The sequence below is a fragment of the Lampetra fluviatilis genome, chromosome 49, assembly GCF_964198595.1.
Source record: "Lampetra fluviatilis chromosome 49, kcLamFluv1.1, whole genome shotgun sequence".
In the NCBI taxonomy this organism is placed as follows: domain Eukaryota; kingdom Metazoa; phylum Chordata; class Hyperoartia; order Petromyzontiformes; family Petromyzontidae; genus Lampetra; species Lampetra fluviatilis.
In genome coordinates, this window is record NC_136323.1 from 6,302,454 (window position 1) to 6,319,238 (window position 16,785).

The 16,785-nt window shown below is 51.3% G+C and overlaps 2 protein-coding genes across 3 annotated transcripts in view; one reads left to right on the forward strand and one right to left on the reverse strand.

Moving 5' to 3' along the window:
- Positions 1–3,360, reverse strand: part of LOC144948497 (astrotactin-2-like) — a 469,552-nt gene extending 466,192 nt beyond the window's left edge. For both annotated transcript variants that reach the window (XM_078878014.1, XM_078878013.1), the window contains exon 1: positions 2,896–3,360. In XM_078878014.1, coding sequence (XP_078734140.1) covers positions 2,896–3,235 — 340 coding nt within the window. In that variant the 5' untranslated portion in view covers positions 3,236–3,360. The remainder of the gene's footprint in view (positions 1–2,895) is intronic.
- Positions 3,361–3,900: 540 nt separating this feature from the next.
- LOC144948498 (BMP/retinoic acid-inducible neural-specific protein 1-like) overlaps positions 3,901–16,785 on the forward strand; it is a 106,241-nt gene continuing 93,356 nt past the window's right edge. The window contains exon 1 of the mRNA XM_078878017.1: positions 3,901–4,822. The gene's annotated coding sequence lies outside the window, so the exon portion shown is untranslated. The remainder of the gene's footprint in view (positions 4,823–16,785) is intronic.

A 16,785-nucleotide genomic window follows, 5' to 3' on the forward strand; every position in this document is an offset into this window, starting at 1 on the left:
GAGATCGTCGCTCCCACGTCATCTACGCGCGTCTCGACTCGCCCCGTTGGGTGTGATGTCAGCGGCACGGCTCGGCTCGGCTCGGCTTCTGCGGTGGAAAAAAATATAAAACCACACCCGGGCTGGTTCGGCATGGCACGGCCCCGGCACGTGACATCAGAGGTACTTAATTCGGCAGACACATTACACAGTGCGAGCCCCGGCAATGACGCGGACGACGATGAGCTTGATGCGTGTGACCTTAAGATTTTTTTTTTAAACGCATGCCATTAGCATCGCTCCAGATTCTCACGGCCCAGTGTTTACAAGTGGGGAGGGCATTTTCCCATTAGTGTCACCTCTTTGGGTGTGTTGTCAAGAGGGAGGCAGGCTCTGTGTTGTATACGACATAGGTTGACATCCATCGGACGACCAAGTGGGGGGGGGGGGCTACAATATGATGCTGCTTCATTTGCTCAACGAAAATCTGCTTACCCATGGAAACGCATACGCAAGCATAAACGTAGAAATAATCATGCTGAATATTCACCCAGGAGAGCGAGCCTCACCGAGTCTCAATATTCCTTGACGAGAATCGTCGAATTCCACTGATGAACGTTTGGCTTGCCGGAGGAAACCAAACGACGTCGTACTTGGAAAAGACTCGTGCGAATGAGGAAGTAACACGCACAGATGGAGTCAAGAATCCATTGCTGTACTATAATATATTGGCAATCGCTGCAGCCTTCCACCCAAGTTGAGTCTCAAGACTCGTTTTCATGAGGGTCCTCCATTGGGATGTTTGCCCAATGCCAATGTTATGTACAGAGCCTCCTCTACTTACGAGCAACCCCCATCGTGTCTCAGAAGCGCAATAGCGGTGAAAGTGTTGAGGGTGGTATTAAGAAGAACCAGTGGCATCTACAGGAGATTATACAAGTTTGAGTATTTAGTACACATGACGTAAAACATCTTTGGAATAAACAGGAGTCAAGTTGGACTTACGAACAAAAATCGACTTACGAACAGGCCTCTGGAAACGAACTCGTTCGTAAGTAGAGGATTCCCTGTAAACATACACTTGCATATGTATACTGTATAGGGCATTAGCATTACGTGTAAACATGCATCATTCAGGCAAGCTTGACTTTGCTGATGAGAACAATGCATGTCAAAACCGGTCCAGAGTTTCCTTGCATCGTGGCAATGCTGCTGAATGTATGCAGAAGGCCAACGGCCGACGACACATTATGCGCAATACACGGTTATATTACTTTATTATTGAGTTACTTATCCAATTAGTTGGCCAAATTATCCAATGCAAGGACCATCATGAGGCTCAACGAACCTGTCCTTCGTTGTTATTCTTACTGTACAGAAATATATTGAATGCGCAGTACTGTACACATAGCCACACCAATTATATTGCATTGTGTAAACCCGTACAAGATATGTATTTACACACACATGCAGTCCTGTAACACGGCACACAACCCTACACGTATAATTACACACATATACTGAAAACACGGCAACAGAAATGCAATTATCAGCACATTGGCTCTGAGGATTGTTCATTGCTTGCCCAGATTATTATCAGTGGGCGAACAAACTAAAAACATAATACTCCAAATCATAATAATAATAAAACAGTCTACTGTAATTGAAAAAAACCCAACAGGCTAATGCACATGTGCAGTACTGTACAGTATACACATATAGGTATATACACATAAAAAATCTCGGCTTATGCGCAAGCGATTCAATCAAACCACACGTTGGCAATCAGAGAACGCACGTTTAAAGGAGCGCATCGTCAAATGACAGAGGCGGCCTTCTTGCACAGCAGAACAATGGGGATGATGATGATGACGTTGAGGATGTCTATTGTTGATGCTGTGCGTGCATCCACCAGTACTGTTGTCGTGTGGCCTACAAGGCCCTATATGGTCGGCTTCTAAGGCTGCTGCTGCTAACAACGTTTGCAATGCACGTAGACAGTATGCAATATAATGGACTGTAGGATTTGCCATAATAAACGCTTTGGGGTACATATTATCAAACGTTGTGTATTGCAAACGCGCTGTTATTCATCGGCGTGTGCACATGCTCAATATGGGATATCACGCGTAATGCCGTTGACACGAATACATCTGGCAGGACTGTCCAATGCACACACTATTGTAATCATACACGAGGGTAGCTCTCGACTTATAGCGTCGACTTTGATTACAGAGCAATGGATTAGGCGCGCTTAGTCGGCTCCGATCTCGAAACAATGGGGGCAGCAATATAATGCATCCATATAAATACAGTGCGATGTTCGTCTGTATTAATAATTCCCTGTTGGTAAGTGCAGCAGTGTGTGTCGTTCACGTAGTGCAGGCAGCGCAATATAAAGCAATGGTATTCATCATGGCAATGTCACAAATACAACGATGTTTCTTTACACGGGTAAGCTTGAGTCTCAGGACTCATCTTAGGGGAGGGGTCCTTGCTACGAATCGAGATGTTTGGCCGATTAATTTTGACGTCGAAGGAAACTGGCTCAAACGCACAAAACTCCGCACAGATGCATTCAATAATCCACTGGGGGTAGCACCACCTCCTGGCCCTCTCGTAGCCACAGGAGAAGCGACGTTGACTTTGGGCAGAGCAAGCACGGCTTGCGTTGAGCCGAGGTGCGCGTCTTCCAAGAGCGCGTCGCGCGCGCCGCACAGATGGATTGCAACGATCCATGCCCGGAGCGCCATCTCCTGGGCCACCCTCGCGGTACAAGTGGCGAGGTTGAGCGACCGTGAGTGGTGAGACAAGGATGTGGGGAGGGGGGGGACACTGGTGGAAGCTACCTGCCAAACATGCGTCTCTCACTCACTCACACACACAGACAGACGAAGAAGATAACAACTCACGTACCGAGCACGAAGTAAGGCAGCTCAGTGTTCTCCAGGTCGTCCGCGATGGCCAGTTCTCCGGGGAGGTCGTGCCTGATGGACAACAGCAGCTTGGACTCGGCGGCAGACGAGGACGAGCTCGAGGAAAGACCGTGAAAGGCCACTTCGCTCTCACGCAAAACCGGCAGCGTGGACACGGTCACCGTGTGTGTCCGACAGCCGGAGTGCGCCACGGACGCAGATGACAACGCGGGGTGCAGGAGGATGAGGAGGATGAGCGCGAGCGACGATGATGGAGCAGCTGCCGATGATGAGAACACGAATGGGAACGGCACGGACAGGAGCCGCGGCTTTGCGGCCATTATAGCTGCCCAGCCGTGCCAGATGAGGCTACAGCAGCGGCGGCAGCAGCAGCAGTAGCGATGAAGGGGAGAGGGAGGAATAGTGCGCACAGAGCGGAGGTGATGGAGGCGGGCGGGAGGGGGGGGGGTGTGAGCAGAGGAGGAGGAGGGTGTTTGGGGGGGGTGTTGTTCTGCTATAGAGGAGCGTGGTGGAGAGAGAGAGGAGAGCGCACACGCGCACACACAGGGGGGGGGGCAAGGGAGAGAGAGGAGAGCACACACAGAGAGGGGCAAGGGAGGAGAGAGAGAGAGAGTGGGGAATGAGGGAGCGCTCTTAAAGCGACGCTTCCTCGCCTCTCCCATTCGCTCGCAGTGGCGCGGCTCGTACGGCAGTGGTGATTGCAAGTCGGCGAGAAGGGGGCAGGAGGCTGTACGGAGGACGAACGCGGAATGGCAAAGGGGATTGCTTTTTGTGTTTTGGAGGAGGTGAAGTGTTAAAGATGTCTTACGACGATGCATAGTTGGGAGTGGTGGTATTATTGCATTTCTTTGACATAATTGTATTTTTGTAGGTTTGGTTGCTACAATGGGACACCTCTTTTAGGCAGGTACATCTCGCAAACCGGCGTAATTGGTGAACTAATTAATTACCCCATCAGTCGTATCTGCCTGCTCCTCCTCCTCCTCCTCCACCACCACCACCCCATCAGCACCACCACCCCATCCTCGTCCTTTATCCCCACCCCACTCCAACACCTTCACGCTCTCTCGCTCTCTCTCTCTCGTGCGCTCTCTCTCTCTCGCTCTCTCCCCGTGCGTCCTCCCCCCGTCTGCGGGAGAGACTGCACATTTCATCGCAACGTGCACACCGCGGCGGACCATCGAGCCAAGTGAGGGCTTCCTCGTAGGTGGCGGCCACTACGTTGTGTGACCCCCCCCCCCACCACGAAGATTTGAGATAAAGAGACAACAGGAGAGAGAGAGAGGTGGAGGGGTAAAAGCCAACGTAATCTACACGCCGAGTCGATGCCCCATATCTCTGGGGACCCGGGAGCGACACCGGTCGAGTCTTGGCTACAAGCGACGGAGGAGGAGGAGGTCGTGGACGCCGAAGAAGAGGAAGCACCACGCGTGGGCTCTTTGACCAGACGACGGAGTTTTCGTCCGGAGAGGGGAAGCCGCGAAACGTCAGACTTCATGTGCGGGAGTTAATTATTTGCCAGCGGCGCGATTATTTGCTGGGTTGGTGTTGGTGGTGGAGGAGGAGGAGGAGCGCACAGATTCGTGGCCGTGCTGCCCGCAAGCGTTTTCTCGAGGACACATCTAACCCGCCGAGGAGTCAGAAGAGGGCTCTCGCTAGCGGCGTCTCGCTCGCCCAGTCACTCCGCTACGCTCCCTCGCTCGCTCGCTCGCCACTCTCTCGCCCGGCCCCTTCGCCCTCTCTCTCTCTCGACGGCTTCTCGTTCCGTTTGAATCCTTCACAATAACGCCGGCGACTGCCTCCACAATCCGCCACGAGACAGAGGAGGAAGAGAGGGAGAATGCGCCCTGAGTGAAATACGCGGACAAGCGAGAAGCGGACAGAGGAGCGCGATCGGAGCGCAATAAGTAAGTGGCTGGCGCTGCGAATTTCCACGCGTGCAATCTTTTGGGGAAGGGAAATGTTTGGGGAGCCGAGGGGTTGGGAGGACAAGCTTGGTGTTTGGATGCCTTTTATTAACACTCCACGCTAAATTGTTTTTGTTAAATGTATTCATTCATTCCATGGGAGTTATGTGTCCACGATTGTCAGATTTAACCCAACGTTGCCAATCGTTCGTTCGACCCATTCCCTCCACACAATCAGCTGCCCCGATCGCAGGAACCGAACGGGATGTGGCACGAAGCACGCGTGGCGTTGAATGTTGCGAAAAACCTTCGCACCGCGGTGCAAGTAGTAGTAGTGTGGGGGGCTATTTCCTCTGGTCTCCCTTGCAATGGGAGACACGTGCACTCGTGTCTCAGCAGTGACGCCCTCGGTTTAATTGGGACATATGCCCAGGTGTGCGTCGTATCCAGGTAGTGATCGCAGGTAGGGTAGGTAAGTAGGCACCTACACGTGTATGTATGTAGCACGCATACGATGTTGGGCTTGGTTGCACGGGTAGTGAGCGCTCTGCTCGAGTGATTTATAGCGAACAATGTGGCTCTGGTGGTATACGAGACGGCCCAGTCTGTGGTGACGGTGCGTGTCTTGTTGCGATGTGTGCACTTCAGCACGGGGGAGACAAAGGCGGACGGGCATGGTGCTATCCACACCAATTCCCCCGTCCACTCGTGCCCTGTACTTGCTTTAATGTGGTTCTCTATCAGCACTTGCCCTAACAGTCTGTGAAGGCTGTACGGGGGGATGTGTGTGCGTGCGTGTGTGCGTGTGTGTGTTGGGGAGCGGTGGTGTAGCGGTTAGCGCGCTGCGCTATGAACCCAACGAGCCGAGTTCGATTTCCGCTCACGGCCAACACCCAGTGACGATTATCTGAACCGGTCCCGGGCCTCCCCTAGGTCGACTCAGCCTCAAATGAGTACCTGGTGCGATGTGTAAACATCGTCACTAGGGAGACAAAGGCGGCCGGGCGTGGTGTTGGCCACCCACCCCCTCGTGTGCCGTGACGGCCTTCATAGGTGTTCGCTAACAGCACTTGCCCCTACAGTCTGTTCAGGCTACACGGGGGATCTTTATGTGTGTGTGCGTGTGCACACTGAGAGCCGCCTATGGAAATCACGACTTTGCAGTGCCACAAGATATGACAGTGGTTCGTGCCACTGCAGGGAGATCAGAGAGGGGTTGGGGGGAGGGCTACGTTGTGTGTGGGTAAGTGAGTGTGGGTGGCGAGCGACAGAGCCATGTGTCGTACAGCCGATGTTCACACACCAGCGTTTGGTAATCTTCGTGGGTCATATCATGTGCTGCGACGGGGGACGCGTAAGGAGGATGGAGGTTCGTGGATACATTTTTTTGTGCGAGAGGCTGCGGATTTTTCGCCACCCTTCGCCTTCCCATCAACTCGCTAATTCGCATACCGATCACTTTCACACAGATACGCACCACACAACCATCGTCTAACAAACCCTTCCCGTGCATGCGTAACATCGTCCCATCGCTCCATCCGTCCGTTGCGCCCCCCCACCCCCCCGAGCCTATGACACCCCTCCACATGGGCGACCGCTTTCTGGTTTTGTATTCACGCAATGATAGGGACGTCGTGGGCGCGCGGATAGGCGCTCACTATAACGCCGCGAATAATGAACACATTGTGAACGGAAAGCCAACGTACACATCGTCCGTACCTTTTACGCACAGATACGCGCACTAAATTGCATTCACTTTGGCCTTTAAGGCGTGGGGCAAACGTGATTGTTTTTCACACATCATTCATCCCCACCCTACAGAAACCCTTCTCATTGTGTGTACGTCTCTATTGGTTTGTACTTGTACAGACCCTTTCTCTATCCACTGCTGGATGAAGGACACCCCCTTCCCCTTCGAACGATATTACGGGTCTTGGGGGTTATTGAACTACGCTAGTGTTGGTCAGAGATGTGGTGGATCCATGACCCGGTCCAGATACCACTCACCAATGACTGATGTCACCCGTGCCAGGGGAATTGAACCGGGGTCAGCGGGTTTGAAAGCGCACTGCGCTAACCACTGCGCCACCACGCCACCCCCTGAACTGCTTGTACTGTGTGATTTATGGTACGACCCGGCTACCAACCACTACCACCACCCACACCCCACAAATCCGCCACTTCTCTACGGCTGTTCACCTCCATATCACGCCCTCGCCCTCCCGTCCCGCGCCTCTCTACCTGATGGACCCTGTCGCTATCTCGTGATCGCTGATAACAATTGACTGCTTACAGAACCTTACCACCTTATGGCCGTTGCCTTCCCCCGTGCATTCCAAAGACACGTTTTTTTACAGCCCTATGCGGTACTTTGGTTATTAGAGGTTACCCAGGGGTTTAATTGCAGACGGAGCTTCTGCGATTCGGCCCTTTGTTCAGCGAGGGTTGGTGGTAGAGATTTGGGACGGCACCACAGCAGTCCTCCTGGTATGCGTGAGGTTTTCTCCGGGTTACGCGGATTTCCTCTCACGCGGCGAGCCCGAACGCTCGTACATGTAATTGACCAAACCATCCCAATGTAGGAGCAGAACCCTCCTGAAAAAAAAACAAGTCATAAGACCCAGTGAGTCTTATGTATTATGTTACATTTGGCGGTGATATTTAAACATGTCAGGATGTACAATGAGATAATATTCATGTCTGCGTAGAATGCTTGTTTTTTTTTAGTTATGTTGAAATGCCTAATTAACGCAACCCATTAATCGGTGACAGAACTTACTCTCGACTCCCTCAATGGCATAATACAGATGAATAACAGGGAGACTCATTTCCTAAACCCCTTTTTCCCTATCCACTGCTGGATGAAGGCCTCTCCCCACGCCGTGTCGCTAGCGGTGGTTGCTTCATCATATTTCACCACAGTGGTGAGTGCGGGTTGGGTGAAACGGTTGGGGGGGGGGGTGCCAAGGGCTACTGATATTAGCCGCCGGGGCCGAATAGAAAGCATCCAGGTTCATAGCGCAGTGCGCTTACCACTGTGTGACCGCTCCTCTCTGTGTATACATGCATGTATGTGTGCCACGCGTATATCCTATATATAAAGCGTTGGGGCAGGGTGTTGTGTTGTTTGCAAGCACCTACCAAGGCGATTACGGCACACGACTGAGTCGCCTTTGTCTTCTCGGTGCTGATAGTTGTAGTGTAGACCGTACCAGGCACAGGAGTCGTTTTAGGCTGAGTCGACCTATGAGTGGTTCATAAACTCTTCCGATATCACGGACTATGCACGCAGCCGAGTTCGTAGCGCAGTACGCAAACCATTGCGCCACCGCTCCCCAGAATTAAACACGGAACAGAGATCCCACTCGCGCCGTATAAATTGTTCGGGCAAATGCTCCTAACGAGCGCCTACTGATGCCAGCAATAAACACGACGGTGTGGTGTGTGACTAGCACCACGCACGGCTCTCTTTGTCTCCACACTGCCTAGGCGACCTCAGTTCGACACCCAACCACGGCTTACATCAGCGGTGAATATGCGAACCGGTCATGGGTCTCCTCTAGGTCGACTCCGCCTTGACGAAACACGCGGACACTTACACACACGGACCTCTCTGTCGGTCACGGTAATCACCTGACGGAGAAGGCTCAGCACGTTTCGTAGTTAGTGCGGCAAGTCTAATTTAATATTTAGTAAATCACGTACTGTGTATGCGCACACCACAGTGAGCATCCACCGAGCAAGTTGGGGCCGTGTTTGCAGTTCGCCGCCTGATAGCTGCCGGTCTATTTACAGCCCGATAGGCAATTTACTGTGGGCTCTTTGATAACACTTGAAACTACGTTGATCATTCGGGTCTGACAGTCCTTGATAAATACTGTATAACCCTTGCGTGAAGCCGCTCCCCCACCCTTGCCCCCCACCTCTCCCCCCGCCACATCGTATCGGTCGTGGAGGGGAGTTGTTGTTTGACCATACTTCACCACTAAATGGCATTGGGGAGGAGGAGGAGGTTGCTGTTGGCCAGTACCGCTTTAGATATCGATCGCCACCGATGTGAGTAGCCGTGGCCAAGAATTATACTCGGATGTTGGCTATCAACAACAAGGCAACTCCTATGACTAATTGGGAATGGGACGCAAGCGTAGGATTGATCACCCTGTCGCTGGCCGCCTTTGGGGAGGGTGTATAGTATGAAAGGCCGAAACACCCTAGGAACCAAAGGTTCACTACTGACGATGCGCTCCCCAAATTTCACCAGGCTGACTGTTCATGAACTCTTGGAAGTACTTGCACAAAGGATAGTAACATCTCATCCTGTGTTCTTTGGAATCGCAGCCCGGATGCGCTCACCAAATGCGCCACCGCCTTCACGAATTATCGCTTTGCATACATCTCCCATATAATATGCGCACACACGTGCACACGCGTTGCCTTCTGCACAGTGTAAGTGAAACGCCGTGGGGGGGGGTGGGAGTGCTCGCGTGGACAGCGCTCACCGCCACGCGATGCGCCGCCTCTCGTCGACAAGAAGAGACGACAACAAGGAGGAATTCTAGATTTGAAGCTTTCGTGAATGCAAGTATTCATATTCGTAGGTTTTGTCGGTAAAGTCACGTAGGTAAAACATTTAAATTAATAAAAGTAAAATAAAAAATAATAATAAAAATCACGACGTTTCGGAGGCAACACAAGCTTTTTTTTATTTTACTTTTATTAATTTAATTTTTTTTTAAGATTATTCCGCAAATTACTGTAATCATTTTGAATATGCTGCACGGTGCATATGAATCATGCGCCTTTACCGAAAAAACCTAAGAATAACAAGGAGGAACTGTGCACGAGGCATCTCGCTTGGAGCAAGCGGCAAAGGCGTTGTTATTGTAGAGTATATTTAGTATACTGATGATACTATGTAGTTTATACTTTAGTTGTTTACGTGGTGGTTTAGTTACTGCAGCTACATACTATTAACACTCCTTCCCTTTATTAATGCTACCCCTATCCCCTCCCTTTGATGCTGCTAATCCTGCATAATGCACGGGCATAATGACTTTAAACCCCCCGCCAAACCTCCTACGCATTTCACAAGTAGTACTAATCGCATATCTGCATTTCCCATAAATATGATAAATTCCTCTTGATATGCAAATTATTTTGTCAAGGCGCTCTTCGCCCCTCCAACCCAGCTTAAATAGTCACTCAAAGCCTGGGGCTTGTCATTCAGACTCTGTCTCCTCGACAGATCTGTTCTCCACCTGAGGACGGCTACTTGCGTTGTGGCCGAAACGTCGTGAAAATTATTTTATTATGTTTCATTTTTATTATTTTATTATTTCCATTCTACGTGACTTTACCGAAATAACCAAGAAGAAAAAAGGCGTTGTTGTTTGGAGCGGTGGCGCAGTGGTTCGCACGCACTGCACTATGAAAACCCAGTGAGCCGAGTTAAATTCCCAGCCACGGCTAACATCAGTTCGCCGATGTTGCCTCTCAACCCCCTGATCAAGTTACTACCACCTACCCCCCCCCACACCTTTCACCGATCCATATAGACCAGCGTGGTGAAGTATGCTCGAACAGGCAGTACGACCGACGCAGCGTGAAGGAGGCCTTCACGCGGCGTTGGGTTGACAAAGGGGTTGTGAATTATTAATTTTATATTTCTGCATGCGATTATTGCACCGTCGGTTATAATTGCTGGATTTCACAATCGCGTGAGCACGCGGGGGACGAGACACCTCCAAGTGTCAGAGACCAAGGGCACAGAGACGCAGATATTGAACGAGAACCACGTCGATAGGATATTAGATTTGTCACGAAAGGTTAAGATGCGCATCTTCATCAGCAGCAGCCATGGTCAATCTACTGCTGGATGGAGGTCTTCCCAAGCCGTCGTCACCGCCGCCTCTCACCATTCTAGTAGACGTCTCTAGGAAGAAGAGCTTCATAGCTCATCGGATTTCTCCACTACGAATGAATATTCTGATTGATTCTTCTGATGATTGCGATGTAATAATTCACCCAGCGATCCGATTCCTTCGCTCCGCCTCTCCCGTGGCTGACCCCCTCCCCCCCCCCACATTGACGCGTTCCCCATTCCTTTGAGATACAATGCATACAACAGTTGAGTTACGGTACTGGTCATTGCTCTCCATGAACTGCAGCGTCACACTCGGGGACGATTGCACGGGGCCATGCGTCTAACGCTGTTTGCTGCTTGTTAAAAAGAGCTTCGGCGGTTTCGAATCCAGGGACCGCTCAGATTATATTTTACTGCCTTGGTGTATCTTACCTCTAGTCTGCTTCAGTGCGGACATTGCCTACTTACCAAGAGGTAGGCCATTACGTGCCAGCCTCCATGTAACTAAACTTGCCAAATTCCTAAAGTTAACACACGCAACTCGATACGTTTTAACACGCTGTCGGCTTTTGCGACCAATATCACCCACAATGCAGTTTTATAGGGTTAGATCGCGTAAATATATAAATGTGTCGTTAAACCCGCCACCACCCAACACAGCCAATTAGTAAGGGTTGTCACGTGAACAGAACGTGCCAATTCGTTACCAGTACAGCAACACCGGTGTGTTGGAAAGCAAATCCACAACATTTACAACCTGAGTACGACGTTTCGCCAGTAATTACAACCAGCATCATCAGGCGGACAGCCAGGTTTGTGGAGAAATCCTCCTCCTGTTTCGTTAGTTAAATAGAGCCGTAGATGTGATGACGTCACTTGTGAGCCCTTCACGTGCGAAGGGGGGGGGGGGCTGGGGGGGGGATTAAGGAATGCATATAAATAACAACTCGATACATTCGCCAAAAGATGTGGCATGAAGACGAACCATTTCCTGAAATGTCACCCATGACATATATTTTGATTAAGGCAGTGTGTTATAAGCTAATTGGGTTGAACCTGCTGTGCTGCTGAGATGGGAGACAGCCATGCATAGCAAAGTTGTTGTAGGATTCTGCTGCTGCGATGCTACGAGTTGGCCAGCAGGGGGCAGTGCAACACAATGCATTGTTGTACTGTACTATGCTCCGATGGCTATGCTCCCCTGGCTTTCACCAACACGCACTGAAGCACATGCGTGGCTTGGAGGTGCTCATCCAGCAGTAGACTGACGTAAAATGGGGCTTTCGTGAGGACATTTACACAGAGCAGACTTTACACAAATTGGAGTGTGCGTTGGCCAAAGTCCCGCAACTGATCGCTCGGTCTACGCCCGAGCGATCAGTTGCGCGACTATACCGGCACTTGGACGTTTCTGCAACTGGTTGCGGGGCAGTGGCGCAATCGGGCTCCCTATTTTATCACAACGATATTGTTATCATTGCGGTAGTGGGGGGGGAGGCGCATGATTCATATGCACCGTGCAGCATATTCAAAATGATTACAGTAATTTGCGGAATAATATTTAAAAAAACGTTGACAATGACACCGGCACACAGCGGCAAAGCATTGCGAATGACACCACGTGGTGTTTAATGTCCTCTGTGACGCAAGTGGCGCGTAGTCATTTATTTATTTTATTAACGTTGAACGCACCCTCAGTGTTAATCAGGGCGGCCGCTGGTTTTCGAACCACCAACCTCTGGAACGAGCGGCGAATGGGCTACCGCTCGACCGTGCGATCGCACTGACTAATACATAAATACGACTCGGCACGTTCGTTCGTGTCATTGTCATGAAATGAAAAAATATATATATAAAATGCGCCGGTTCTTGTAATTGCCCGTCTCTATCGCACATAAATGGTTCTCACTCATAGGTGCAATTAAGAATTGTCATTGCCCTAAATATCGCCGCCTGCATGTTTATTTTCTTTAATTTGTAAGGCAGCGATGTAATTGCGTTCAGTTCTTTGTCAATTGGTCTTCATGCACCACTGACAACGCAAAAAGGAGCTGCAGCAGAAATACCAAATCAGCTGATTAATACACACTCTAAAGACTCGGGTAGCGAGAGAGACAGACAGATCCTGCTCTTCAAAGATGCGCTCGGCAAATGTGGTTTGCTCAAATGACGGCTCAGGTGTGGAATCGATTTAAACGCCCGAGCTGCTTGCTATGCCACATTTCATGGCCATCACCTAAGGGAGTTGTTTGGGCTGCCGCTAGGCGCTCGCTGATCACTTCACGTTAATCCTCTTCTAAGACCCCCATCCCCCACCCCCCGGCATTCCAAAGGCACGCACTGGGGTCATCGTTGCATCGGGGTTTACAGCCAGCGTGTGACTTAGGTCCCCTTGGGCTATCCGTGCCACACGTGTCAGTGTTCTCGTCTGCCTCCCAGCCCCGAGTTGTACTTTGTTAACCACGTCAGCGTCTTCGGATTGCTCTGAGCACACCCACCACAAACCCACCCGCACACTGACACACCCACACATCCACACACCTATCCACACACCGACACACCCACACACACCCCGACACACCCACCCACCCACACACTCACACACCAACACACCCACACACCGACACACCCACCCACACACACACCCACCCACACACCGACACACCCACACATCCACCCACCCACCGACACATCCACCCACCCACACACCGACACAATCACACACACACTCATCCACCCACACACCCACCCACCCGCACACCCACCCGCACACCCACCCACCCACACACCCGCACACCCACCCACCCACACACCCGCACACCCACCCACACACACACCCGCACACCCACCCACACACCCACCCACACACCCGCTCACCCACCCACACACCCACACACACACACACCCCCACACACCCGCACACCCGCCCACATGCACACCGACCCACCCGCACACCGACACACTCGCACACCCACACAGGCAAATCTCTAAACATTCTTAAAACGGTTTCTCTTGTTTTCTGTAACCAGGTGTTTAGAGTGCAGACTCACACGATTGTTCACTCCACCTCTAGGACCTCTCGATGTGCTATGAAGAAGACCCGTCGCCCGAAACGTTGCCTATGCTATTCCTCTTTTACTCTGAAGGCCAGAATGTTTTTGACTCATGCACGAGACAGTGGTGTGAGGCCACTGATGTACTATGACCGGCCACCTTTGTCTCCCCAGTGCAGATATTTATGCACCGTCTTCGGCACTCGTTTGAGGTTGAGTCGATCTAGGAGAGGATCAGGACGGATTCAGATAATTAACACTGATCTTGGTCTTGGCCTGGATCGAACTCAGTGCATCAACTGCTACACCACTGCTCCACCGACGCACACACACACACAATTATGCAACAACAACATTCATTAATTCACGGTGATGTCACCGTGGGGCTTGTGCCAGGCTCGGTGCACCTTGAGGCCACGTGAAGTATTGAAGGACCACTGGCAGGAGGTAAAGGGACAGAACCAGGTGTTATGCATTGACTGTAATGACTGGCAGATGCACCACCTGTGCTGCCAAACTGCTGCGTTTTATCCGCCCGGCGCTCGTTGTTGTGAGCGTCGCTCCTCCCCCCTCCGTCGACGTTGGAGGGCGACTGCCTCCAATTGCCGAGCAGCCTCCTCGATATCTTGATACCAATCATCGGAAAGTCGAATCAACTCCACATCCTGCTGTGCCACAATAGCCCTGGACCGTTTACCCCCCACCCCCCCATATGGGCAAAGAGAAGACGTCAGTGTGTATGTGCACGTGTGTTTGTGTAGCACTTGCCCGGGTATTTTTGTGTCGTCAAACCACTTCACCCCTTCAACTCCCCACAAGTGATGGGGCAGTTGTGGAGAGGGGACACGTTCGCGTGTGGTGCTTAGACTAGTTCCAAGTTTGACAGCAGAAATCAGTTGAGCGGTATTATCTTTTCATCGGCTGAGTAACGCTGTGTGGAAGCTACCTGGCCTATCGCTCCATAGGAAGCTGTGGGTCTTCTTGGCCCAGAGCTTCGTGTGTAGCTCTTAGCGAGCAGCACCTATGAAGGCCGGCGTGGCGCATGACACACAACAAGGTAAAGATAACGATTCATTGTATGGCCTTAGGGGACTGTCAATGCAAGTGCCGGCATGGCACACGAGGGGGCGGGTGGCCAGCACCTCGACACACGTACACCTTTCCATCCACACACCCACTCACTCACAAAGACAAAGATCCCCCGTATAGCCTTAACAGACTGTAGGGGCAAGTGCTGTTAGCGAGCACCTATGAAGGTCGGAACGGTACACGAGGGGGTGGGTGGCCAGCACCACGCCCGACCGCCTTTGTCTCCCCACTGGCGATGTTTACACACCGCACCAGGTACTCATTTCAGGCTGAGTCGACCTAGGGGAGGCCCAGGACCGGTTCAGATAATCGTCACTGGTGTTGCCCGTGAGCGTGAATCGAACTCGGGTCTCCAGGTTCATAGCGCAGCGCGCTAACCGCTACACCACCGCTCCCCACACACACACACTCACCCACGCGCAAGCACACACACACACACAAGCCGTTCCACACTCCACACTCCAATACCCTGGCAACCCGATTGGACCGGTCCCCCCTGCTCCGTGCCGTGGCTCTCACCCTAAATCCTGCGTCCATCCTCAAGCCGCCTCGGTCTCGCCACCGCGACTGTGCGCAGCAGCAGCACACGTGGAGGACTTTCAATCGCAGCTCTTCGACTGCAAATCATCAAGTGGCCGCAATTGAGGGGCCCTCTATTCCCCAACGTGTCGGGTTTAGGGTGCAGAGAACCATCAGGTTCGGGGTGTAGCCTCAGCCGTCAGTCTGTCGCCCCTCTACCTATCAACGATCCATCAGGGGTGTCACGGTAGGCTTTAGTAAGTGCTCTTTTCCACGCTTTATATTGCCCGTTTGACCTTATAACGAATATCTGAGCACGCAATTTATAACCTAAATTATTAACATCCGCCCCCCCCCCCGCCCACATACATACACCATTCACTCACCAACCAAATCCTTATTTCCAACCACCCATTAAATTCCGTGGCTTTGGTTCACTTAAGGATCACCTTGATACCTTCAAAATGTCAATTTGACCCGCTCACTATTTACATGTTGGCTCAGCGATCCGTGCGAGCGGCTCGCGATCAGAAGGTTGTGAGTTCGAACCTTGCTTGGGGGGTTGACTCGGCCCATCATCCCTGCGGGGTCGATAAAACAGCGGTTGTCCTGTGGAGAGATTCACCCTCGCCATAGATGTGTGGAATGTCCACGACTGGCTCAGGACTGCCGACGGGAGATGACCACCGCCTCATGCTCATTTGAGCAGGAAATTACTTTTGACGTTTAAAAAAAAATTGCCAAATGAGGTGCCGGTGTAGAATTCTCACGCTTGCGATGTGTGTTAATAAGCCAAATGCTGACAGACTCGCTTTTAGATTCAGTGGGCGGGAGCGAGTGTTATCACCAAGAAGCTGTGAATTTGGGTACAATCGTGATGGCGTTAATGTGTCTATAATAGAAGGACATTTTAATTAAGCCGCGGCAAACCTATTTCACATGTGCAGTATGCTATACTGTTGGGTACTACTGTACAGTCGGCATCATATACCGTGTGCAAGACTGGGAAATTACTGATGTTAGCCCTGGCTGGGAAACAAACTCGGGTTGCCACACTCATAGTGCACTGCGCGATAACCCTGACACCTACACCGCCCCTGTTTTTCTATTGTCGTACGCAACACTTTACTCTTCAGACACAGTCCATGGATGTGTGTAGCACTTTAGTACCGTCGAAGTATACAATGCACAATGTAAGTTAAATATCTCAACAGAGCCCTCCTGAAAAGTAGACTTTAGTCGCAGTGAGACTTTCCTGTATTCATAAATGGCATTAACACGATTACTACCATTATTGCCGTTATCATATACACTTTGCACACGACAGCTGTTTACCCGCGTCACGGTATTTGTGAAGTTAATGTGCAGGTGCTGGTTGGAGCATCGCATCTCGTAGGGAGGAGGCCTTCATCCCAACAGTGTAATGAACGTGGGTGAAG